Genomic DNA, 26,927 nt, shown 5'->3' with positions numbered 1-26,927 from the left:
TAGGTATGAAGTGCATAATTCAAGGTCTCCTGTATTTCATCTGCCTCCCACAGCCAACACTGATAACAAAACAGCCACAATCTCTGCTCTACAGAGAGAAAACTCTTATGTGTTTCAGATTTTATGGAAAAAAACTAAAATTAATGGTAGTTGAAAAGTATGCCATTATAATAGCTTGCATTCTAAGGGTGTAAAACATGGGTGGGTTTGCGTGTGTTTTAAGTATTTATTCAAAGCTAAATCAAGGCTTCCAATTATGCTAGATTTCAAAGTACTGCTTCGTACAAGGATGTGAAATGACTTGACACACAACAAGCTTCAGATGAAAGAATAACTTCCACAGGTTATTCTGCAGTTTAGTAAATGAAAGAAGTGCAGATGGGGAAGTCCGCTATGACAAGGTATTACCACAAATGGCTGGCTTCCCTTGAATTTCTGAGAGTGGATTTACAGGACTATTTTCCCTAGGAAAGATTTACTATCAATCATATCATAGCAAATATGAAAGCTTGTCTTGTGAACAGTATAACATGTTTTCAAATGTCCCAGAACTGCAGTGCATATTGAGTCTTTCTCTAATGATAGGATCCATCAGAATACTGTATGATAAAAATTGTCAGAGGGTGAAACCAAAATAAAAATAAAAATACATAAAATAGACTGCATTTCTTCACTCATTCTCTTCTTGAATATGCCTTTTCTTCCTTGCTTTTAGGACTGTCCCTATGTACTCCTTGGGAGTATTAATTAAGTTCAAAGTTAAATTATATTCTCTCAGAGACATTTGATGCCCTGGCTGATGGCAGAGGCCAGACTGTGATTCCCTTTGGTTCTATGGTCCTAGGAACATCCTCATTTTCATACAAGTGGGCAGGGGTAGTCTGGGTGGCGCGGGGCCAGGAGTGGGGCCAGGGCGCCTGACGTGCTTGAGAAGGCATTGCAAGTGGGCTCTTGGGTCTTTGGTTTGTGAAAAGATGGCCTTCCCCTCTGGCACAACTACACCCCTGTAATCATGGACACCCTCAACTGAAATAGCTGAAATTTGTGTTTGATAAATAGGACAGTGGTCATACTGAGGTACCCACAATTCTATAACTAAATGTGATTAACTTCAGGAGCGCCTGCTGACTGCATATATTGTAGTTTGTATTCATGCGTCAGGAAAGAAATAATCTAAGGAGAAAGTTGAAGCATAACTGAATGAATGTAAGAGTACTATAACCAGAGGTGGCTTTCCAGTGTGTTAAAATTGTTCTACATGTTATTTGTTTGCACGTTCACAATGTACATACAGCCTTCTTCGGTAAACATTAAAGTAAACCAAATGCAACATATTATCACTCACTTTAAAGCCAGCTACACATTTTGACAAAGTGCCAGAGGACCAAGATTCTTCTCTAATATCCAAATGACTGTGGCTGCAGAGATCTCAAATGCTCTGTCAAGATTCCACTTGTTGAATTACAATTGTGCTAATGGCACTAATTTACCTTAGTGCTAAATCTATGAATATAGGTGGTTTGAAAAGGTGAACTGAAAAGGTGAACTCTGTCTTCTCTTCTCAATCACGACATCTCATACAAACAAAGATTGGGCTCTCTTCAGAAGACACTTGACCCAGCACCATTAACTGCCCCCTTCAAGCCCTACTTTTCCCAAACCAGTATGGAATTGTATAATAGCAGCAGGATGCCTCAGGTTGAAAGCTTGGGTGCTTCTTGGATGCTCAAGGGTATCCAAGCTCTGACTGCCATTGTTAGCTTGGCAGTACTTACAGCTTAAGTGCATTGAGGGAAGATTGGAATGTGCCTGTTGAAGCCCAGATTCAGTTCACTCTGGTATTATTTCTCTTCTACCTCTAAACTGGGAGTGGACAGAAAGCAGTCTGGGGTCTACTGGTAGATTTCTGGGTGATTTCCATTAGATCAGCAAGGTGTTTTTTTAAAAACAGAATTGTTCAACAACAACAAAATTATACTGCTGGAATTATGAAGGCTGTTGCAGCTAGGGAAACCAAGTAACCACGAGTGTCCAATAACTTCTACAGTACTTGAAAAACACTTAATAAGCCCAGTGCAGTCAACTCAGGTCTGTTCTAATACTCAAAACAAATTCCTTTGCTCATCATTCTTTAATTCCATTTGCACCAAGCTATGCTTGGTGGATCTTGGGAGTCATTGGGAGGGTTGGTCACAAAGTAAAGCAAGATAATCTCAGCCAATGCAATCCTCTCTGTGGCATACAATTGTGTCCCGTGATGAACCCAAGAGTAGTTTGGCTAGTGTGACAGACATCAGAGCCAGATCAGAGTCTGGTGATCCAGTCCCCCCCCTCTCTCTGATTGGCTACAGAGTCAGCTAGCCACAGAGGTGGGAGGAAAAGCACTTTGGGGGGGGGGGAAGAGTAAAAGTAGCGGCTTCTGAGGGAGAGAGTAAGATAGAGCTGGATTTAAGATGAGATATAGGGCTGGATTTGAGAAGAGAGATAGGATAGGATTTGAGTTGAGTTGAGTTGAGATGTTAGACAGGTTAGAGGTTGGGAGATAGGGAGTGAGATAAGGAGAACTGGTTCTGAGTTCAGTTAAACATACATACTGAAGAGACTATCCATAGCGAGAGGACAGAGCCTTGCAGCTTGGTTAGGGAGGGTCTGGGAAAGGGATGCAGACAGGAGTGTCCTCGGAGGGCTGTGACTCAACCAGGAGAGGTAGATCTTGTGAGAATACAGTCAAACCTTGGCTCCCGAACGCCTCCGTCACCATACATTTCGGGTCCCGAACACCGAAAAACAGGAAGTAACTGCTCCGGTTTTTGAACGAGAGAGGCACATTGTGGCTGAAATTTATGTTTGGTGCAAACATGCTAAGGTTTTAATTGAACCTGATAATTTAATTTCACCTGAGCTTTTAATTGTTCCTGATAATTTTTTCATGTATTTTTCTTTATCAAAAACATTGCATTATCCAGACAGGATATGGTTTGTGTGATCTGCAATGTGTTTATTCTTGCTTTGTACTACAATTTTGTATTCATGAAGTAAACATATTATTTAGAAATCTTTTCTAATTGGACCTTAATCTTCACCTTAATTGTTTTCTCATTATGTTAAAATTCTTTTTTTTTATCCTTTTCAAAAGCGAGTGTTATTCATCACAGAGTATGGACTGGGTAGCGCAATAAGGGGGAAAGGGCTTCATAAATCAGGATGTATCAAAACCTAGCTTCTCTTGACTCTGTACTACTGAAGTCTTCATTACTCCCATGCTAAATTAAGTAAATATATTAGTGACGAAAATGTGAAATAAACAGTTTCTTAATGTTTAAGGGTAATGGGAAAACCTACATATCCTTGAGTTCTAAACACATACAGAGCACGACAAGGGAGATAAAGCTCACATCAATCTCTGAAAATAACCATAGTATCGGTAGCTTAATTCCAATGCTAGACCCAGGAACAAATACCTCATGTACCAAACACTGTGAAAACAGAGCCCTAGAAATGGCAAAGACAAGACTATTCTCAACCAGCAGTTTGTTCTCACGCAGACGCTATGTATTTTCAGCCGTGATACCTGCTTTAAAAATTCAAACATAAAGTGGAGCCCATGCAAACTTGTATTTAGGTCAGTCTGAAAGTACTGGTGGAGATTCTTATGAGTGAATGAGCAGTTTCATTTATGACTAAGCAATCACCCCCACTGAAAGAGCAGGTTTCTAGTTAACCCCCTCAAGTGGAGGAAGCAATCTTGGATTTAGGGCGAATCGGAAAGCCATTAAATGGGATCCTCAAAGGGAACGGCACAGGTTTGCCCTCTGTGACACTGAATATTAGGTTTAGGCACAGAAGAGCTTAGTTCAAGCCCTTTGGACATTTGGGGAAGGGAGGCTTTGATGGGTCATTGTATATTATTTTAGCCTATTTCACAAGGGGCATATGGGGATAAAATGAGATTACTCTGTAATCTGCCCTTGGGTATAGGAGGAACTAAATTCCAAATGAATTAATATTGCACCAGGGCAATACAGCCACATACTTCCTTATTATGAAGCAACAAGGGACTTGGTTTTTGAGCAATCTGCTTAGTGGCACAAGCCAATTCAAACAAAGCCTATGTGATTTGCCCAGGGTCAAATAGCTAGTAAGTGACAGAAGTAGGTTGAACTTCCGTCTCCCCCATGTCACTGCATAATCCTCTCCCGGAACATGTCATAGGAATTCAAACACATTCCACCACTTGACATGAAGGTGGTGTGTTGAATGGGTGTGTGGGTGTATCTGTCTGCTCTCTCTCTCTCACGTTGTGTGTGTATAAAAGGGCACAGGCAGAGGGACACGTTATTTCTAACCCTGCAAAGTATGGCGACGATCCATTTTCAGAATAGAGACACTATGCATTACACAAAGTTTTATTTAAACATTTTAGTTTTGCCTCACAATATTTTCATTTGAACTATTACTCCACATCCTCTTGTTCTTGAACAAACGGCTTGACAGCAGATTTTGAAAAAAATCTTTAACAGATTTTATCCATTTCTCGTTCCCTATGCTCTTCAACCTCTACATGAAACTACAAGAAAGAAGATTCCACCTAAACATTAGGAAGAGCTTCCTGACAGTAAGAGCTGTTCGACAGTGGAATTTGCTGCCAAGGAGTGTGGTGGAGTCTCCTTCTTTGGAGGCCTTTAAGCAGAGGCTTGACAGCCATCTGTCAGGAATGCTTTGATGGTGTTTCCTGCTTGGCAGACTGGATGGCCCTTGTGGTCTCTTCCAACTCTATGATTCTATGATTCTATGAGGTTATGTGACACTGACCAGATCTATCTTTCTCAGGAAAGAGTGCAGATGGTACACCAACCAAAATTGTGCAAAAGCACTTCTGGCAACAGCAGCAACCTGTCCCTCTAGGAGCAACACCTAGTCTTTCAGAATAAGTGTTACTCCACAAAGAACTGGCTATATACACATTCTCAGACTGGTTTCTCTGCTTGGCCCAAAGCGCCTCCTTCTTGCCTGGATTTAATTTTAGCTTATTATCCCAAATACAAGGCCATCACGGTTTCAAGAGAATATAGGGCAACGAATCTGAAAAACACGTTTTGTTATCTGTGTTGTAAGAAAACACTATTCCAAAAACAGGTTGCTTTATTAAACAGAATAGGCACCGAAAAGCCACTTGTTTTCTGTCAACTAAAGCTATATTGGGGTACTTGGCGAGTTCAAGCTAGCTTATTTTGCATGCTTTATGTATCAATGGGTGATGTACATCAGCTTGAAATAAACCCCATCTTCATAATCTCAGCATATTTTGAAAATTAAAGAGTGTAGAGGGAAGCAAGAATCAAAGCAACCTACGTACAAGGCAGCAGTTTGAGGCTATTTGCAAATTAAAATGTAAAATTAAACCAGCCCTCCTTGAAACTAGCCACTAAATAATACAACTTTACTCTTTTCAATTAAGTGTTTTGTATTTCAGATGCATAGAGAACGAGCTCTATACTAATTTAATTAGTGATGTTGACTTGATAAATTCTGGTCAGTCTTTATAGATTCTCTCCTCCTGCCCAAGAGCGAGAGAGATGCAAATGAATTATCAAATTGTTTTATTTTAAAAATACAATTCCATTTGTTTCAGACACAGCCTTCTACAAAGAAGTATATCACACTAGCCACCAGATTTATTCTTAATGAATTATGCAGAAACAAAACAAAGAATAACTACTACACAATCAAACCTTCCTAATGCACAAGAAATTGGCTTTTCAAATGGCAGCTCTCTTAAAGGAAGTTTTTTTGTTCAGTGTGTGGAAGGTGCTCTAATTATAGAGAACCAGGGTTGAGAGATTACTAATTATTCCATGCTTTTAAAAACAAGGGAACTTTCAATAGGTCAGACTACAGTCTGCACACAGGAAGGGATGAATAAGAGTCTTTCTATTAAACCGCAACGTAATCCTGGCAAGCCCAATAATTTAAGGCTTAATGTAAATCACTGCAAAACTTCAACTTCTGTTTCCGAAGAACTTTTCAAAAAAAATGTTTCTAGTTTCACACAGCAGACCCTGTTCAGCATCTCGCTGCCATGGCGTTTTTCTGCCTTGACAATTCACTTCCGTGAACAGGCATGCAGCCAACTCAAATGAGACCCAGCGCGGTGAAAAGCCCTTCAGGTAAACAGTGTGATAAGCTAAACTGCAAAAACTAGACAATGTTTTTGGACTACGAGGCAGTTGCTATGGAGACAGTTGCTAATTAACTGCATTCAGCCAAGAGAACAAAGGGTTTTAAGGGCAGACAGGACTCGGTATCTTAGAGTGAGCAATGTATAACATCTTATGCAATCTGCACATCTCCCATATCTGAAATACCTGAGCCTTTGCTTCAGTGGCAAAAACCCTTGAGAAACACCAAGCACTTCCTTAAAATTTAATTGCAACTGGCTCATCATCAGCAATTACCAATCAAAATATTATAAACTGTGAGCAAATTTGGGTCAGGAGTGTTTGAGACATTATTCAGATCCACTCAGAGCAATGCCTTCTCACACTGAAAGTAAATTAGAAGTTGCCTTTGGAACCAATAGTTTCTGAATCCTATCAGTGTTCAAAGGTAGACAGATTTAAAATGCCAGGGCTTTATTTTCATTCCATACTCACATAGCCCAGAATATTCAGTAGGAAAATATCCAGTCAAAACACTATTGCTTCCATATATTGTGAGCACTCAATAAGACTTTTTTTATAGTTTTGTATGCCCATTTTCCTTAACCTGGTGCCCTCCAGATGTTTTGGACTACAAACTGCTAGCAGCCAGCAAGAAGGCTGCCACAAAGGTCTTCTTTGATAAGGCTATCCTACCTCACAGAGCTGCTGTCAAATGTCAAGCCTCCATTATGGAACCATAAGCTATTTAGAGTAAGGCATAAAAAAATGCAGAAAACTGATTTTGTTTTTGTTTTTTTGTTATCAAGTCTGACAGACAATAAATGATCTAATTCTGATCTTCCAATAAACCAGAAATAAAGATTAAAAAACCACCCTTCTTCCATTAGATATTAGAGTGGTATGCCAAAAATGACCAAAATGGTCACAGAACCATAAAAAACCACAAGGGTTATGTTACCACAGCAAAAGCGAATCAAAATAAATACAGTTGGTTCTCAAACTTAATCCATTCCGGGAGTCCATTCGACTCCCAAAACCGTTCAAAAAGCAAGGCAAGGCTTCCGATTGGCTGCAGGAGCTTCCTGCTCTCAAGTGGAAGCCGCATCAGACGTTCGGCTTCCAAAAAACGTTCACAAACCGGAACACTTACTTCTGGGTTTGCGGCGTTTGAGAACCGATTTGTTCGGGAGCCAAGCTATTCAAGTACCAAGGTACCACTGTAGTAAAGAGGACATTTGACAACATTAGGAGAAAATGTGTATCTGTAACAGGCATCTGTTAAAACTGACCACTTCAGTTTCATGCTTGAAAAGCTGACTGTATATAGTGAGAAAACAGTAAGGATATATGGTCCCATTCTCACTTTAATGCCATGTGCAAAACACCCATGGGATGTCATATCCAATGATACATTCCTGCTAACCCAGGCATCCCCAAACTGCGGCCCTCCAGATGTTTTGGCCTACAACTCCCATGATCCCAACTAACAGGACCAGTGGTCAGGGAAGATGGGAAATGTAGTCTAAAACATCTGGAGGGCTGAAGTTTGGGGGTGCCTGTGCTAACCCCTCACGTGCTCATTGAACACATGGGCAGGTTTTACTGAACTACAGCATTTTGTGTTTTGTGGGTTTCCCCCCCCCCAATCAGCAATAGAGAATGTTTCATCCTTTAACTCCTTGTGATGAAAACGTTGCCCCACCCAATTCTTTCTCCATATGTGCATATAATATTTTTGTACAATGCAAAGTTTTAAGTAAGACAGAAATAATAAAAGTCATTTCTGGTGCAGGTGATCAATACTTCGTTTTCATCAAAATGCCTTCAGTCTCCAAACAACAATAAAGTACATCAAGAAAAGATTATGATCCTTTACAAATACTTGTGGCGGAGAAGTATCCTGAGTAGTTGCTTGCAAACTTTCTGAAGCCAAACTAGATAGACCCACTAGATCTGCCTTTCTCAAGTGGAGCCCTACATGTATTGTACTACAGCTACCATCTGCCCCTGGCAACATGCTGGTAGAAGCTGTTATCTCAAACATCTGGAGAACACCAAGTTTGGGAAACCTGCACTAGGTGGATTTAGCCCAGCAGGACTCCTTATGTTCTTCAGAAGAGGCTGACAAAAGTGGTGTTGTAGAGGTCCTGCTCAACTGCAAAGCCACTGGGCTGTACTCAGCCAAAGCTCCTCCTACCTATGCCATCTCAGTGCCTCCTATCAGCCAGAAGAGCAAAGTAGGACTTCCGTACTCAGAAGGAGGATACCTTGAAAATAAGAGGACTCTGGGTGCAAATGACGAAAGCCATCAACTTCATGCCCAGGGGTCACCAAAACTAATTCACTCTTCCGCCAAAGAGAAAGAACTCAGACAAAACAATGTGAGCAATTTAAAATAAATCCGGGGTGGGGGGTGGGCATTGGCTGTCTAATCGGGTAGACAACAGGCTGATGCGTTACCTCCAGCCTCCAGCCCTCCTCATCCCTCCATAGATAGCAGCACAGGTGCCCATACAGCATTTCAGCATTGTCTGCAGCCACATTTCAGAGAGCAGATCCCGTGAAGAGGTCAAGAGGCATATATTTTTCCTATGCTTTTTGCCATCAAGATGGCAGCTCAGCATGCTATGCACACAGATTATTCTAGTAGGGTGAAATATATCCATATTTCCTTGGGCTGAATCATACTATGGAGGTGCCTTTGAGACATACACAGTGAGGTCATGGCTTTGTCTGCATCCCCCCCCCCCAATATGTCCAGTCAGTCTTTCTTTCTTGTTGAGCAGCAGGGTTTATCACAGCAGAGCAGTCCAAGTTGGGAAATTTGTAGAAATCAGTGTGAAGTTCCAGCAAGAGTCCCTTTTCAAAACAACTTTAAATTCCAGCCTTAAGGCATAATATTTTTGGCATAAGGAATCAATAGTAGGAAGCTCATTTCTATCACACAATCCCTTTGTTTTTTAGTGGAGACAGATAAAACTTTCTGAAAAGACTGGAAAAAATATATATATATTGAGAGAATACACCTGCATTTCTTGAATTTATTTACACTTCCGCGTTCCCTTTGGAATAGGGGCATCATATGCCTCCAGTTAAATAAATGTTGTGTTCATTTTCTCTCTCATTTGCACTGCTGTCTGCTTCTTTGTGACATCCAATCTTGACTGCCAAACATTGCGTTAGGCTACAGAAGTTTCCTGGTGTTTCAGGAAGTGCACTATGGAGTTGCCTAACCAGCACTGAAACCTAGTTACGTGCGAGTAAACCTTCAAGATTCAGTACATCTGCTTGTGGCTTATGATCATATGAGCTACCGTGCTGAAGGGGAAGTATATTTAAGCACCCTAGTCCTGGAATAAGGTCACAGGTGGTACCCTCACACTAAAGCAGCCATTGCTGAACACAACCTAAGGAGAGCCCTGCTGGATCAGTCCAAAGGCACCATCTAGTCCAACAGACTGCTCTCATAGTGGCCAACCAGGAACCTATGGGAAGCCAGCAAGCTGGACATGAGGGCAACAGGACTCTCCCTGCTTGTGATCCCTAGCAACTGTTATTCATACTGCCTCTGACAGTGAAGGGGGGGGAGCCATCATGGCTAGAAGCCTTCTTCGGCATGTATTTAACTAACCTGCTTTCAAAGATATCCAGGTTGGTGACCATCACCACACCTTGTGGGAGCAAATTTCATAACTTAATTATGGGTTGTGTAAAGAAGTACCTTTTTTTTGTTGTCTGTCCGGGACCTTCCAATGTTCAGCTTCATTGGATGCCTGTGAGTTCTGGTGTTGTAAAAGAGATTTCCCCCCGATTCACTTTCTCCACACCTTAAACACATCTTACTTCCCTTTTCACTAAGCTAGAAAGCCCCAAATGCTGTAAGCTTTCCTCTGAACAACAACAAAAACTCCCTCCTGCACCACTGTGCTATGCAGGGACATTTATAAAGTAAGGGGGCTTCACCTTTCCATTGGGGCAGGGCTGGGTGATCCTCTTCCAGGAACTAAAACAGATTTTCGCTCTTTTTGCAAACCGCATGTCTGGCTTCATCCTCATCCTTTCTTTCAGCTGATCAAAGCAGGATAACAAATGGCTGTACACCCATTCCAATATGATGGTGCAATGGTGCCATCAGGCACAGCTGCCTAGGGGCTTCTAGGTCCAAAGTAGGAACCCACACCAGCAGGAAAAAGGGGAAGAGCATGTGACCACCTGCCACCAGTTAGCTGTCAGGCTGCTTAAATACCTGGGCAGAGGCAATCGTTTTAGCAGGTGCCACTATAGAAAAACTTTCGAAAGGCAGCTTCCAGCAAAATATTAAAATGCAATAATTCATCAAATATTGTTTTTGAATATGATAAACCCTGTACAGTATTGGGTCGTCAACACCTTAAAGTAGGATGGGGGAAAACTATGGCCCTCCTGTGTAGTGTTTGGACTACAACGCCCATAATCTCTTGTAATTTGCCATGTTAGCTGGGGCTGATGGGAGTTAGGTCAAAAATATCTGGAGTTGCCTTGCTTTAAAGAACAACATGAGTATAAAGAACAAAACCCCCATCACGTCTGAAAAGTATGTGTTTTCTCCTACCAAGCTATACTATATATATCGTGATTGTGGGGAGGGGTGTTTTTCTTATAGTATTTTACAAGTTAGGTGCATATAGAATACTCCTGAAAGCAATGCTTTAAAGCAGTTAAATAACCAAACAAACAGAACAAGGACATAGCAGGGCTCAAAACCAGATGTCCTAAGTGTCAAAAAGCATATACTAATTATATCATTTTCCAAGGGCATCATGTAGCTTATGGGAAAAACTCATTTTCACTTTATTTCCCCTGCTTCAGCTACTGAAAGGCCACATCTAGATTGTAGCTGTTTTGCAGGTAGGCTACAATCAGGTACCAGCAAATTCCTGTTGCACACTCTTCCTTTCTGCATTAAGGAAAGGTAAGGGAAATTGCGCTGGAATGAACTGATTGTCTGGAAACAGACAAAAGATTCCACGTACGATTCAAATATTTTAAAAGAAAGTCTTCCATTTGCAGTGCTTTTTCTTTTAATGGACAAAATCTGCAACTACGCCAATCACAGCAAGTTGTTCTAATGACAACATGTCTTAAGTGGATTTTTTCAGGTCTCTGGAAGACAATCAAACCCTTGGATCCAATTTCATCCTTACATGAACACTAGAAGGCAAACTTCTTTTGTTTTGTCTACACAAACAGTGCCATTGTAGCAGCGTTAGCATGTGAACGGCTAGCCAGCTTTCCTGCTGAAATATCACGTTCAGTATTGCAGAAAGGAGAAGACATACCGTAGACTTAATCCCTTCAGACAGCTAACAGATATTATTATTCTTATTTATTAAGACTGTGTGCCACCCTTCATCCAAAGAACTCAGAGCAGTTCACAACATAAAAATACAGTCTAGAACCATAATAAAAACAAGAACAAGAACAAAACAAACAATAACGCCCCACTTCCCACAAACACATTTAAGAGGCCATAGACTGTTAATCAGCCCAAGGCCTGAAGAAGAACGTTTTCGCCTAATGCCTATAATGAAGGTGCCAGGCAAACCTCCCTGGGAAGAGCATTCCACAAACTGGGAGCCACTGCACACATTCTCATGCTTCCACCCTCCAGATCTCCTATGAGGGAGGCACACAAAGAAGAGCCTCAGATTATGATCGCGGGTCAGTTTATATGAGGAGAGGTGATCCACACAGCATTGGATACAGTACTTTTTCTCTCTGGGCATGTGCTATGCTCAAGAACTGTTAAAAGTAATAATGGTGAAATGTTTCCAAGTCAGTCTTCTGGATTTTGCTAGAGAAATCTTTGGACCAGTGTTCTTTAGCCTTGACTCCCTAAATCTTGTTGGACTAAAACTTCCATCTTCTCATTTAGATAAGCTACTGGCCGGTCACAATTGAAGCTGGAGTTCAAGAGTTAGGGGCAAAGAACATTCAACAGAATCTTGGTTTTCTTCTCTTCCAAAGAATCATAATTGTGACAATTGGAACACCAGCTCTCTAGAAATGTTGTGCCTGTTGCAACAAACAGGATGATGAGTTGAAGCAATGAAATAACCTCAGTGGGAAGACAATGTCTGGATTAGTTTAATGTACAGATCACAGCCTTTTGACACCTTTTGGATCTTTTGGAACTCGCAGGTACTTAACCTAACCAAAAATAAAAATTATCCTCATTTATATTCTAAGTCACAGCTCAGTTTGCTATTATTAGGAGTGATGCTAAAGTAGCTAACATGTGCAAGTAGATCAGGGGTCAGCAAACTTTTTCATCAGGGGGCCGGTCCACTGTGACCCTCAGACCTTTTGGGGGGCCAGACTATATTGGGGGGGGGGGAATGAACGAATTCCTATGCCCCAGAAATAACCCAGAGATGCATTTTAAAGAAAAGGACACATTCTACCCATGTAAAAACACGCTGATTTCCGGACTGTCTGCGGGCCAGATTTAGAAGGCGATTGGGCCAGATCCGGCCCCTGGGCCTTAGTTTGCCTACCCATGAAGTAGATTCACTTAAAACCTCTATGGCATGACCCAGTCTATCACGGGCAGGGAACATCCCTATGTGGAGGACCAATAAGTGGGCAAAGAGGTAAACAGCAGCCTGCACACAAAGGCAGTAGGAGGAGCTATTGGAGGTTCATGTGACCTCCTCCCTCCTCCCTCCTCCCTCTTCCCTCCCATGACCACCACCAATATCTCCCTTCTCATTCACTTAGTATATAGCAGGGACGTCCAACACCAAAGAGACAGCAATCTACTCACAGTATTAAAATACTGGCTGTGACCTACCCATTATCATTGCCAGGCAAAGTTATTGAGCTTCTTTGGGGTAAGACAAAGTTTTTTTTAGGAGAGCCAAACTTGCTGATGTTTTTTTTGGGGGGGGGGGATGATCGCTCAGGGTCATGCGATCGACTGCAATCTACCATGGACACCACGCGACCGACCGGTAGATCGCGATCAACTTGTTGGACATGCCTGGTATATAGTAATGCAGTCTATTCTTCTGCTCATACAAAGCAAAGATAATTTTATTATTGATACCCCAGTCCAGAGTGGCTAGGGAAAGCCAGTCAGATGGACAGGGTATTATTATTGTTGTTGTTGCTGCTGCTGCTGTTAGTGGATAAGCTTGTTGGAGATTGCATTTCGTTTCATGAACGTTTTTGCACATTGATCAAACCTTTGATTTCAAAGTATGCAGGTATGGCTCATATAGTGCAGCTGGTATGAACTGAAATACAGTGTGTTATAACAAATGTGACGTGCATGTTGGAGCCATAAGGACCTAGGTTCAAATCCCTGTTTGGTCATTACTATCAGGCATGGTCAAGTCTCCCTCCCTCCCTCTCCCCCAGCCAAAGATGTCTCCCAAGGTTGTTGTGAGAATAACATGAGGGAAGAAACAACGTACACTACTGATCTGCTTAGCAAAGGGGCAGAATGCAAGCGTGACAAATAAACAAATAAAATGTCTGCATAACAACCATTTAGTTTGCAAAAATACGTGTGGATGGGTTTGTGTACTGTAACTTATCCACCAGCTACCATCCGAGAGGCCTCATCACTGGGGTATATTTTGTGTATGTTGCTGTGAGACAGAAATTGCAAGGCTACATCTTTGTACAATGATTACAGTAACAGTTGAATAAACATGCAACCCAATACTTCACATCTGGCATTTCATCTCTTCCAATGCTACTTCTGGATTCAGATATACATGTCCTTAATGCCGTGCAAACTTTATGACTTACATTTTTATAGCAGTAGTAATGAAAATGGAACTTCTTGAAGTTAAAATGAACAAAAGGGGGGGGAATCCCATACACTTAGCAGTGAATCAAAAAATTATGGCAACTTAAAACATTTTGCTTCTCCTATTTCAAAAAAGTGACATCCACAAAACATCTTAGCAATAATTCTACATATGAATGAAGCTTTTAAAATAACACTGGCTCATACCAGTAATGTAAAATCTGACTCCTCCAAGAACAGCATTTTAACCTGAGGCATGGAAATATACCATTGATGCCAGTAATCAGGTACAATACAGATTACCACTAATTTGGGAATGCACTTTTCCCCCTTTCAGTGTCTGTTCATTTTCAGTCAGCACCTCTCTGTAGCAGATCTTCAAATTAAAACTCACAGAGACCCTACTGGTGCACCTTGAGCGTTCAAAGTACAGTATTTGAATGTTACACTCTCCCGAAGGGTAAATTGAGGCCAATTAGAACTTCATTGGCAAAGCAGTAAATTCATGACAAACTTGCCTCTCATTAGCAACCACCAGAGAATCACCCTGACCCAAACTCTAGGTGTTGTCTTAGAACAAGTCTCACACCTGTGTCAGTCTAATCCTCCATTAACCTTCCTATCTCTCCCCACTCCTTCAATTTATGTTTTCCATATGAAGCCCAAAGCAACCATAACCCATAATTCTTTGACAAATGCAGGTTACAAGTCAAAATAGTGCTCAGAGAAATTGAGTGTCTTTTCTGGATATAGCCCTTCTGAGGGAGAGACACATACAGGCAAGTATCCTGAAAATAAGCAAGTGCATAGGGATCACCAGAAGAAACTAACAAAAAAGGCCAACACTTTGAGCTAACCACAAATACAGATCAGCCAACTAACTTTCAATCAAAAGGCCACGACTACTGGATTTAATGAATGAGAACAATACCAGAGTCAAGATTTACAATCAAATGAAACATTCAGTATTTTTAATTGCACCTGTCATGGTACAAACATCAACAGAAGTATCCGCCACACAACAAAAATTTCACAAAGGAAATGTTGACTGCTTGAGTTAAGAGTTAAGAGATTTAAGAGGATCTACAGCAACCTCTTGATTAGATGGCTCACATTTTCTCCACTTCCTCTCCCTACCGCTATCAAAAAATAGCTAGGGCCATCCCACTTTCTTTGCTCTGGTGGCTATCACTTTAAAGACAATTTCAACCAGAAAATAAACTAGTACTAACTTTGAACTTCTGTCGTGAATGGTTCATGGGTGGCTGTCAAATTACCGTATACTCCAAACTCCGTCAAAGCTTTGAAATACAGCAATATCTCCACTATAAATAAGCTTAGAATGCCACCAGAAGGTATTCTTTTATTATTATTATTATTCCACATGGTATCTAAAAACACTTACAGTGTTTTGATTTCAAAATCCTTGGAGAACAATTATGCTATTAAGGCCATAAGACTCTATTATAAAGTCCTCAAAAACATAGCATGGTTTCAATAAATCCTCAAACACTACAAAGCAGTTGCTCAGCTTGAAGAATGAAAACATGAGTTCATCCAATGAGAAAGAGTCAGGATATAAATTCTACTAACACAGTCATCTGCATTTCCCCAGGGTACTTCTCTTTTTTCCAGAATCATGGCAGTACCTTAAATCAAAGCTCAGCTACAATCTGACCACTGAATTGCCACAATATAAAAATACCAACTGAATTTTAATGTTTCTTTTTTATATTAAAAAAATCTAAACTGTGTATAGCAGTTCTGTAATAGCAATTAAATAAAAATGCATGTTTAATATATTCACTACACTGCTGATCAGCCCTTTTGCAAGTATGCTGTGGAAGTCCATTGAATCATAGAATTGTAGAGTGGAAGGGACCTTGAGGGTGATCTAGTCCAGCCCCCCCAAATTTCAACGAAAGCATCCTTGACAGATGGCCATCCAACTACTGCTTAAAAACCTCCAAGAAGGGGAGTCCACCACCTTCTGAAAGAGTCTGCTCCACAGCTCTTACTATCAGAAGTCCGTCCTGATGTTTAGTTCGACTCTCATTCCTTGTCACTTGAATCCATTATTTCAGGTCCTACTCCCTTGGGCGTAAGAGAAGACAAGCTTGCTCCATCTTCCATGTGATAGCCATTTAGATATTTGAATACAACTATCATATCTCCTCTCAATCTCCTCTAAACATACTCAAATCTCTTCCACCTTGTCCCCTAGCTATTTAACATCTACATTAAGGCTAGTTAAAGCTATGGTTTTTCCAGTAGTGATGTATGGAAGTGAGAGCTGGACCCATAAAGAAGGCTGGTCGCCGAAGAATTGATGCTTTTGAATTATGGTGCTGGAGGAGACTCTTGAGAGTCCCGTGGACTGCAAGAAGATCAAACCTATCCATTCTGAAGGAAATCAGCCCTGAGTGCTCACTGGAAGGACAGATCTATAATATATCTAATATATATATATATATATATATATATATATATATATATATATTAATAATAATAATGAATTCACCGATATATTTACAGTACCCTCAATGGCTCCCCCACCCAGATCTTTTTCTCAAGTTTCACAATTATTTTGGATTTGCTATTGTTGGACAAATCTTACCTGGTTCAAGTTCTAGTGGAAACGGATGTACAGAGATATGCTCATACATGCATATGTGCTCTCTTGTCAGGCAACTACAGAAAAATAATGCTACGGGGGTGTTATTGGTTTGCTTTGCTTTCGTTCTTGTTTCTATCATGTATTTTCTGTTTTCGTCTTGCATTTTTAGGCTGTGAACCGCCCCTGAGATCTTTGGATGAAGGGCAGTATACAAATTTAATGAATAATGGTAATAATAACAGATCCCAATGCACCACATGTAAAAGACCTGTTTCAAAAATTAATTTATAATATAGTTAGTTCCATGAGGGAGAGAAGGAATTCCAGGTACCAGGCTATAACATCCTAATCATATGAACCCTCCTTTGTAGAAAACCTCTTGGTGTTCTTCTTCAGGGAATGTAACCACCACATAAAACAAATTTCTCCTCATTTCGTGATAAGAAACTACCATCACCACATGGATCACTAAAACATAACAAAAATGACGGAAGTATACCAGTGTCGGGAGGGGAAGCCAAGGGAAGAAGTAAAACTGTGGTGTTTGATACAAATCAAAAGAAGGGGAGGGGGGAATCCAGCAGCCGGAGGAAGGAGGCCTCGAAAGTTTCTGCCAACAGCAGCTGAGAAGCTTCATCAGAAGCCTATTTTTCCAGACATTATGTTTCATTTGGCTTCAAGGGTCACATGACAGCTGCAAACTAACGCCTTAAGGTCTGTTTCTCCCTCTCTGTGACACTGACAGGCTGTGAGAGACTCCAACACCACAGAAAGAATTTTTTCCCCTTGTTTCCATTACATCATCCAACCAGTACTGGGGGGGGGAGAGGGAGGGGGTACACAGCTGGTGGCAGCTGCAATACCATCTGCTTTCCACTTACAGTGCATGCTAGTTTGCTCTGCAGATTCCTACTGATCCTTTCTGGGGAAGAGCCTGCGTTTCAAGACAAAACACCCCATTGTGCGAACCATATTTGCAATTGTGGAGGAATAAGTTGCTCTCTAATGCTCAGAGAAAGATTCATCAGGTAAGGATTCCGCATGGCTTGGAAAGCCCAGCTGCACAAAAGACAGAAATCGCTAAACACTCAGTGATTAGGGGAGAATAAAGAGCGCAGCAACAACCTGCCATCTGCTTTCCACAATGCGAGAAGCCAGAACGGAAAAAAACCTCTGCAGTCAGCAATATTTTCTGAAAGGGAAGGGACTGAAGGAAAGGGAAAAGAAGCTTAAGTCTCCAAAGTCAGGAGATTAGCTGGAGCAACTCGGAAAGAACAAAAAGTAAAAACAACTTATCCCCTAGCTGGGATAAACATCAAATATATGTACGAAATACTGTCAGCACAACTGATAATCTATGGCAGCCCAACTTGGAAGAAAAGACTCTATGGCGACTTAACTGAAATGATGGTGGAAGTTAGTGAACTTTACAATAAACTGTGTACAATAAAAGTGCTTTATCTACCCTTGAGCTCTTACAAATGCATTGCCAAATACAAGTTCAAGTGGGATTACATTTTTAATGGGATGTATATATTTTCAATACAAAGGAGGACACCACTTTATGAATTAATATTTCATGTTTCTTTTAACACAAAAAACTATCTGAAGGTATTTAAAGCTTTTGATGAAACCTTCAAGATTAATATAAAGAAGCAATTTTATCAGTTCTAAAAATCCTGTAATAGACACTTCCATAGAATTCTCAGCTCCATCAGGAAAAAGGAGAAAAAGCAAAACGATGCACACAAGTTTGCTCTAATGCACAGTATGTGATATTTATAGTTTCTTTACAGTTCTGAATGGGCTTAGATTTTGTCACACTTTTACAACAGATCAAACTACCACAACAGGAGTTTCTTCTCCTTTTTAAATTATTGGTCATTGTGGTCATTCTCCCTTCTGTTACGTCCTGATATAAAGCAGCAACGAAATGACTCTAATTTCATTAGCTCGCCCAATAATGATGGCTAGCACTTGCTTATTTCTTAAGAAGGTGGCCCTTTAATCTGTACAAATGAACAACTTTTCATAATATTTATTGAATTGTTTTCAAAATGGCTGGATCTATATGACTTACCATACATTTTGCCTTCATCAGACAATATGATTTTCCTCCTCCCACAAGGGGGATATATAGCTAGTGCCTCCTGAAAGCTCTGCTCAATATCTGGGCTCCAGACACCTTCTGCATCATTGTCAATTGGTTTATCTGCAGAATCACTCATTCTTTCAATGTCCTCGGCAGGGCTCTCGCTGCCGCTCCAGCTGCTGGCCTCAATGGTGACGGTTGGGTTCTCCAAGCCTTAGCCTGGAAGCTTTAAGAGAATAAATCTAAAAAGGGGGAAACAGCAAAGACAACAGGTTAATTTTCCTTGACTAGTTTTAGTAACCAGTATAGCAGAACCACAAAATGTTATTACAGAAGTTAAAGACCAAGAACTAATGGAAAATAAGTCCTGGGTTCTATTACTCTGTGGAACCAGACTGAAATTGGCCAAAACAAAATTAAAAAATTCCTTCCAGTAGCACTGAGAAGTGTGCATGCACATGAAACCTCATACCAATAACAAACCTGGTTGGTCTCTAAGGTGCTACTGGAAGGATTTTTTGTTTGTTTGTTTCGACTACCTCAGACCAACATGGCTACCTACCTGTAACTAGAACTATGGAAGGCACCACATTGAGCCGCATGAAATGGAAGTCCATCAACCTCACCGAGAAACTTGCACAGGTACAGACTGACATCTTCTTTCTGACTAAATGCAAGAACCTGGACATTATACCTAAGGGTCTTAGAATTAAGAACCCTCTACAATCCACTTATCCTACATCTGAAGAAGTATGCATGCACACGAAAGGTCATACCAATGACAAACTTAGTTGGTCTCTAAGGTGCTACTGGAAGGAATTTATTTATTTTGTCTTGACTACATCAGACCAACACGGCTACCTACCTGTAACTGAAATTGGCCAGTTTACCTTTGTCTGTATCTAACAAATAAATGGGTTAGAATACTTCATGGTATATCTAATCTCACAGCAAGTGTAATATATTTATTACAAGACTGGAAGTTTGGAACAAATATGTGAGTTCCACTGACTTCATTCAAACAATAACTATAAGGGTTTCTAGAAGCTAAGGACTAAATCTAAGGAAACTGTTCTATTTAAAAATGGCCATTATGCTATTTTAATTCACCTCAGGAGTTCTGGCACAGATGGAAAATCAGCACACTTCCCTTACTTGACCTATATGAATGGCACAGTTCGTGCCCGAAGAAGAAAAGGTGGCCAAGAGTTTAAAAATAAATGACACCTAAAGGAAAGGGTAACCAGGCCAGATTTTACACCTGTTTCAGAAAAGTGTCGGATATAGAACAAAGTTTTTTTTAAATAAAAAAAATCTCACTTCCAGATGTGGAATCAAGGTAATAAGAAATAATCTAATATGACAGCACCTGCTAACTCCATTCCACTCACAGATAACATCAATGTTTCTCTTATATTTGTGGGAAATGTACTGCTGATACGAAGGTGTGCTCTAGGCAAAAGACTGTTGTATCAGGCTGAGTTTTTCACAGTGGTAAGCCCACTAAGGATGGTGAAGAAAGCATCAGGAATTAATTTGCCTCAACTTGTCAAAGCATAGCTGAATCTCATTAAGGACAAAATGAACACTAGTGGACAAAGACTGGGTTAAAAGAAAAACCAACCTCCCAAAAACATTTGCTTCGATTTATGCTTGCTTTTTTTTTAAAAAAAAATTAATCCAGATGTCAGTACTAAGAGGTTTCTTTTTTCTTCTTCAAAATAATAGGTAAATTAAGGAAAAATAGGAGAGAATAAAAGTTCTGATTCAAGAAACTACTGTAATTTGTTTTAGAATCTTTGCATTCTATGAACTCAAGGGATTCATTGGGCATAAGGACCACAAGCAAAAATCAGATATTGACATATTTGTTTCCAGGATTGTGCTTTCTCAGATGGATATTTTACAAAGGAGGTGAGAACTTACTATGTTAGTATGGAACAAGCTGTTATGGTTCTTTGAGCCACTGCATCTACACAAATCACAGGGATCACATGTAAAAACACCCCTGCACAGATTACTTCTGAGGCACCACATGGAAATCCATTCTCATGAACTTTTAACAAATTCCACACAGAAATTCCACTTGTCTGTGAGTGACTGAATACTGTTTGAATTTGTTTTCAGCTGTTTTTAATTTCTGTATGGGTTTTGCTGTTGTTTGTTTGTTTGTTTTTATTGAAAGGAGTGAGGAGAGGAGTTGAGGAGAGATGGGGGACCCAATCACAGTGTTTCAGGGTAAAGGTGGGTAGGGTGGGGCAGGTTGGGTAAGGGGCATATGGCACAGGGTTGAGAATTGATCTGGACCCTGCACTCATCATCTGAGGGTCTTCTTTGTGTGTTCCCTCTGTGAGACGCCTGGTGGCTTCCTGCTCGTGAAATGCTGTCCCCAGGGAAGCTCACTTGGCACTTTTATAACATATCTTTAGGCTAAGGTTACTGGATTTTCCCCCCAATGAATCCGGGGACACTTTTCAACTTCCTACTAAATAGATGGATTTCGTCAGGGGACTGATTTGGAAATCCGGGGACTCTCCCAGGGAAACAGGGGCGTCTGGTAACCTTACTTTAGGCACCCACCAGGCAAAGACATTCCCCTTCTCCCAGGGCTTTGGCTAATTAAACCATCGATGGCCTTTTAAACTGTCGCTGGGCAGTTTTTGTTTCTGTTTGTTATTATGGTATACATTTTATGTTTTTATATTGTAAACAGCCCTGTGATATTTGGATGAAGGGTGGGGTAGAAATTAAATAAATAATAATATCAACAAGAACATAGGGATATTTAAAATTTATTTCAAAGACTAGATGGCTTCCATTTTGTTTCATGGAACAGCAACTTGATAATCCCTTTAAGACCCATACCTCATATCAAGTGGCCTTTCCTTATTATTGAAGGCCTAAGCCTTGTACTGTGCTAGCTTGAGTATGAAGAAACTCTTTGGGGAAGCAGAATTTTGAAATTATATTACTTTTGCAACACATGTTAGCAAACTTTCTAGGTTCATTTTTTTTTTTATGGAAGAAAAAGGGTAACTAAAATATTTACTTTTACTTGACCATCCCAATACAAATCCCAAGTGCGCAGACAGTTATATTGATATACCGAACACTGACGTGTGTATACATGTGTACACAGGCATACATGTGTATGTGCTGCACTCAAGTAAACTTGAGCAAACACCACACTCAAACATGCATCTAGCTCAGGGGTAGGCAACCTAAGGCCCAGGGGCCGGATGCGGCCCAATCGTCTTCTCAATCCGGCCCGCGGATGGTCCGGGAATCAGCGTGTTTTTACATGAGTAGAATGTGCCCTTTTATTTAAAATGCATCTCTGGGTTATTTGTGGGGCATAGGAATTCGTTCATTCCCCCCCCCCCAAAAAAAGTACGGCCCACCACATGGTCTGAGGGACAGAGGACCGGCCCACAGCTGTAAAGGTTGCTGACCCCTGATGTAGCTGGATGGTTTCACTGGTTATGGACAAGATCTGCTTTGAACTTGCTGAAAGTTTTTAAAACTGATATAAATCTGTCAAATATCTCGCTGTTCAAAATCAACATTTCCAGGGCAGCTAACATCTCCAGTCTCTGCCTTGTATTTCCTTGGCCTTTTCTGCAGGCACAAGATGTTGCAAGCAGAGACATGACTATTTTAGAGCAGACATGCACCCCTTTCTTTACAGAGAATGTGGTGCTCTCACTTCCATCTGCCACCATAGTAACTGTTAACTACAGGGGCTGTTATTTGTTGATAATGATCAGTGATTGAGCAATTCCCAATTTTTTGCAAGGTCTTTGCGTTTTTTTACAATCCTTCCTTCAACAAGAACAGGAGATGGCTTGGCCATCTGCATCATCTTTGTTTTGTCTTCAGTACATTTGGGGAAATGAAAATCATTTTAATAATCTGGATTAATTCTTTGGAAATCCAATAAAGTAAGGCAAAGCAGCTTCCACAATGTTGCATATACTTCTCAGATTCTTTAGGTTCTTTTCCTATAGATCACTCTCAAATGTGGGGCATCATTCACAATCAGACTCATTCGTGAAGGAAAACAAAAATTTTGTTTAAAATATTCATCCTCAAGTACAAATATATAAGAATTTGTATGTGAGTTGGGTCATCAGAAATACATGGTGTGTCTAATTGTAAATATTGCTTATTTAACCTTTTAAAAAAATAAATCCAGGGATGTAAGTCAAGCAATTTACACCTGGTTGCTTTATGTTCTCAGATTTCTCAGAGGAGAAAGCATTTGGTTCAGTTGATATACAGCTTCAATATACACAAATCAACATGTTTTATTGTCTGACCTTATCACTAAACGATGCATTCAATAACCAACACACAAGCCTATTTCTACAAATGCACTCTCATTAATAACACTCTGCACACATGCAAAACCTGTTTGCAAATAACCAAGGCAAACAAGAATGGCCAGCCTTTTAACAAATTCAGAAAATCAGTATGTAATTATCCAACTGAGCCCAATTAGTGATATAAAATTATTTAGCATCTGTATTTGAGAAAGAAAATAGAAGAATGCATTATAAAAAGGTAGCACTGAATCTTCTATAACTCTCCCTCAAGTACATATGGAGCAATTTATCATTTACATTTCAAGTCTGTGGTTTTAAGATTCCTCAACAGTTCAACCCACTGACTTTTGAACTATGCAAGGTAGCAACCCACGTCAGGAAGACCCCAATGGGTGGAGCCTACTACAGCAGATGCAATTTTCCTCCATGTCAACTGGATAAAGAAAGTCAGGTTGTGAGCAAGTGATTCTACAACAATTTGTTGTTTAGTCGTGTCCGACTCTTCGTGACCCCATGGACCAGAGCACGCCAGGCACTCCTGTCTTCCACTGCCTCTGCAACATTAGAATCACCCTAGTATATGGTTTTACCATGAAAGAAATCTCTATAGTTTGTGGTTGCCTTTTGAGAACTTTCAATTGCAGTAGAGTTGCACTATGTATCTGTTTAAAAAGGGTGCCTAGTAAAAACATAGTTTCATTCCAAAAAAACCCAAAAAAAACAAAAACAAAAACTCCACACCATTTACTTCCTTTTTGCACAGTTAGAAAAGGAGAAGTAACAAATAATGAATCCAATTAACTGAGAAGATTTCCTCTTTCTGTCTTAATCCTTACTACTTGCTGAAACAATGATGCCACTGGAAAAACCACAACTCTGAGCAATGGTGTAGTGTAGTGATAAAGAGCATGAGCAAATTTGTATACCCTTAGTTCAAATGTCACTTGAGTCCCCCATGTGTAATTTGGGCAGTATGTCTCTGACTACTGGTGGCTGGAGCACAAGAGTGCTATCAAGTTCATACCCTACTTGTATACATCTATCTGGCCACTGTGAGAACAGAATGCAGGATTGGACAGACCTTTGATCTGATCCAGCAGAGCTACTCTTGCGTTGTATTCTTAGCATTCCCCAACACTAAAGTGAAGTCTTGTTCCCACAGTTTAGCAGACCACTTCCAAGTTTTATCCTAGCCAATTCTATTAAATCATGTCCAATACCAACACTCCACTCTCTTTGGCAATTTCTTCTTTAGCAAAGTTAAGCCGTGAAAATAAAGGACCCAGCAATAAATTCTACTCAGTAATTTCCTTTTATAGTGTTCTCAACCATCTTCCCATAGTCTTTGGCTTGAGTGCATGTCCACCCTGTCCAAAAAAATAAAAGTCTCCTTTACCACTCATTGTTGTTGTTTAGTCGTTTAGTTGTGTCCAACTCTTCGTGACCCCATGGACCCTAGCGTGCCAGGCACTCCTGTCTTCCACTGCCTCCCGCAGTTTGGTCAAACTCATGTTGGTAGCTTCAAGAACACTGTCCAGCCATCTCGTCCTCTGTCGTCCCCTACTCCTTGTGCCCTCATTCTTTCCCAATATCAGGGTCTTTTCCAGGGAGTCTTCTCTTCTCATGAGGTGGCCAAAGTATTGGAGCCTCAGCTTCATGATCTGTCCTTCCAGTGAGCACTCAGGGCTCATAGACTCATAGAACTGTAGAGTTGGAAGGGACCACGAGGGTCATTCTAGTCTAACACCTTGCCAGAGGTGCCATCCATCCCTTAGGACTATGGGTGCCTGCCAACACAATTCGGATATGTGACATCACACTTACACGCCTGTTGCGGTGGCTGGCAGCTGCTCCTCTTCCTCCTCCTCTCCATAGCCAGCAACGCACCATTTTCTGGGGGAGGTGGAGGTGGAGGCAGAGTCTGTCTGCCTCCATGTCTGAGCTCCTCCCTGAGGAAAGGGTGCCTGGCTGGCTCGCTGCTTCTCTCTCAGAGGCAGCTGCCACCTGCTGGATTTTCTCATTGACTTTGTGGGTGCCCCACAATTATATTATTGTGGGTGCCCAAGCACCCACCCACCCACACACCCCTGGAGCTGGCTCCTATGCCCCCTGCAATGCAGGAACCTTTTGCCCAACGTGGGGCTTGAACCCACAACCCCAGAGATTAAGAGCCTCATGCTCTACCAATTGTGCTAACACAATCTGGTCTTATTTTTTAAAACTGTAACTTTTATAATTGCATAAGATTTCACACAATTACTTTTTAATCCATCACCTTATTCATTAAAATAATCTGAAACAGCAAGGACCATGATTACCAGAAGTAAATGTGGCTTAATGTCAGGTCATTAATTAAAATAATATGAAATTAAAAAGAGCTCTGATTTCTAGATGTTGCCCTGGCATTTGAAGTAGTGCCACTGCAAAGTCTGGCTTCCACATTAGCCTGTACTAGACTACACTGTTCTTGCTGACCTGCTCCTTACAGACACACTCAGCCTCTCCACCATGGTGCTATTAAGGGTACAACAGTTCTGCCTAAGGCCTTGGGGTTTTTAGCCCTATTTGCTTAATTTCAGCATATCTGGCTCACTGCCTACTTACTTGCTTTTAAAGAGGGGGGAAAGCTAGTTCTGCATTTAAGAAGTATTTTCTACTTGACTGCAAAAACTCAGGCAAATTGCAGTCATGACACAAGCAAAAGTACAGCAGAACTCTTCTGCTAGAATAGTTGTGTGCAAAATTTTGCAAAATAAATAAGTCTTTCAAAAAAGTATCCCATCACATGATCATTTTATGTGCAGCATAATTACCTAGTTCATGAGAAACAGTTTTAGAGCTGTGCTAAATTTTCACATTCATCTACACGGCAGAAAATGGGTATTTCAATGAGTGTGAAAAGTCCTTTGAAGAAAACTCTTTGTAGACTTGTGCTTTTTCGTGCCTTTTTGTGTAGCTTTGACATACTGCTGCATTACAGCGCAATTGTAACCACATCTACTCAGAAGTAAGTCCAACTGAATTCAATGGGGCCCATTCCCAGGTAAGTGGAGTTGGGATTTCAGCCCAAATTCTATTTTGGGGCTTCTTTCTTTGCTATGTAACACCAGCCAAAAGGGATCATGCAGTGAATGTGATGATACCTCAGTGCCGTGTATCCACCTAGATTTGGCAACATGACTACATAAGTGAGGACAAAGTCCACAAATTGCCCACAGTCTGAAAGGGAAGGAGGGAATACATATTGACTGTCAAGGCCATCAGGCCAGCATGCCTTTCTGGGTGGGCAAACTCAAGAGTGTTTTTCAAAGGGAGCAAAGGGGGGCTAATGAAAAGCGCCCTTCTGTTGTTGTTCAGTGCTAAAACTTAATAAACTGGTTTGTTTGTTTTTTAAAAAAGACAACTACAAAAGCACAGTGAAGGGATTGTGTAGTTTTCGAAGGTCCTTGCTCAAACAAGACTGCAGCCCTTTAACTCTCTCCTCCAACATTGCAATAAGAGGTGGCCTACATCTATACTAGAAAACTTTAATGTGAGTTTTTTCAAACCAATGGCACCCCATTCCTAACCTCCACATTTCAAGTGTAGATCGTATGAAATATTTTAATAAACAAACAAACATGACCAATGGAACACTGACCAAGTCAGTAAAAGAATACCAAAATTCATTAGGGAGGCAGCTTTGGAAGGGCAATATTTAAACACACAGGGGTTCTGGAAAACATAGTCACCAAGCTAAGGTAACACAGTGCTGTTGCATATCCTTCATTCATTCTCCACTTACCTAAGTAAAAGGAAGTTACAGGTCTGCAATGGGCCCTTATAAGTGGAACACATGGTTTTCAAGGAAAAGCTAATCGGCTGTTGGAGGCATTATGCCCCTGAATCACAGCTGAAGGGAATTGCAAGTGGGGAGAGTGCTCCTGTGCTCAGG

At 40.8% G+C, this 26,927-nt stretch overlaps 1 protein-coding gene across 12 annotated transcripts in view; it reads right to left on the bottom strand.

Moving 5' to 3' along the window:
• Positions 1 to 26,927, bottom strand: part of TEAD1 (TEA domain transcription factor 1) — a 171,737-nt gene that overhangs the window by 82,032 nt on the left and 62,778 nt on the right. For 9 of the 12 annotated variants that reach the window (XM_060275573.2, XM_035118849.3, XM_060275591.2 and 6 more), the window contains one exon: positions 18,657 to 18,910. In XM_060275573.2, the coding sequence (XP_060131556.1) occupies positions 18,657 to 18,804 (148 nt within the window). In that variant the 5' untranslated portion in view covers positions 18,805 to 18,910. Of the gene's footprint in view, positions 1 to 18,656; positions 18,911 to 26,927 lie in introns of those variants that run through there. The other 3 variants (XM_088667549.1, XM_088667544.1, XM_088667551.1) reach the window with 1 other exon arrangement.

This window comes from Zootoca vivipara, chromosome 1 (assembly GCF_965207765.1).
Source record: "Zootoca vivipara chromosome 1, rZooViv2.hap1.1, whole genome shotgun sequence".
NCBI classification, from domain to species: Eukaryota; Metazoa; Chordata; class Lepidosauria; order Squamata; family Lacertidae; genus Zootoca; species Zootoca vivipara.
This window is presented reverse-complemented; position numbering and strand designations above follow the sequence as displayed.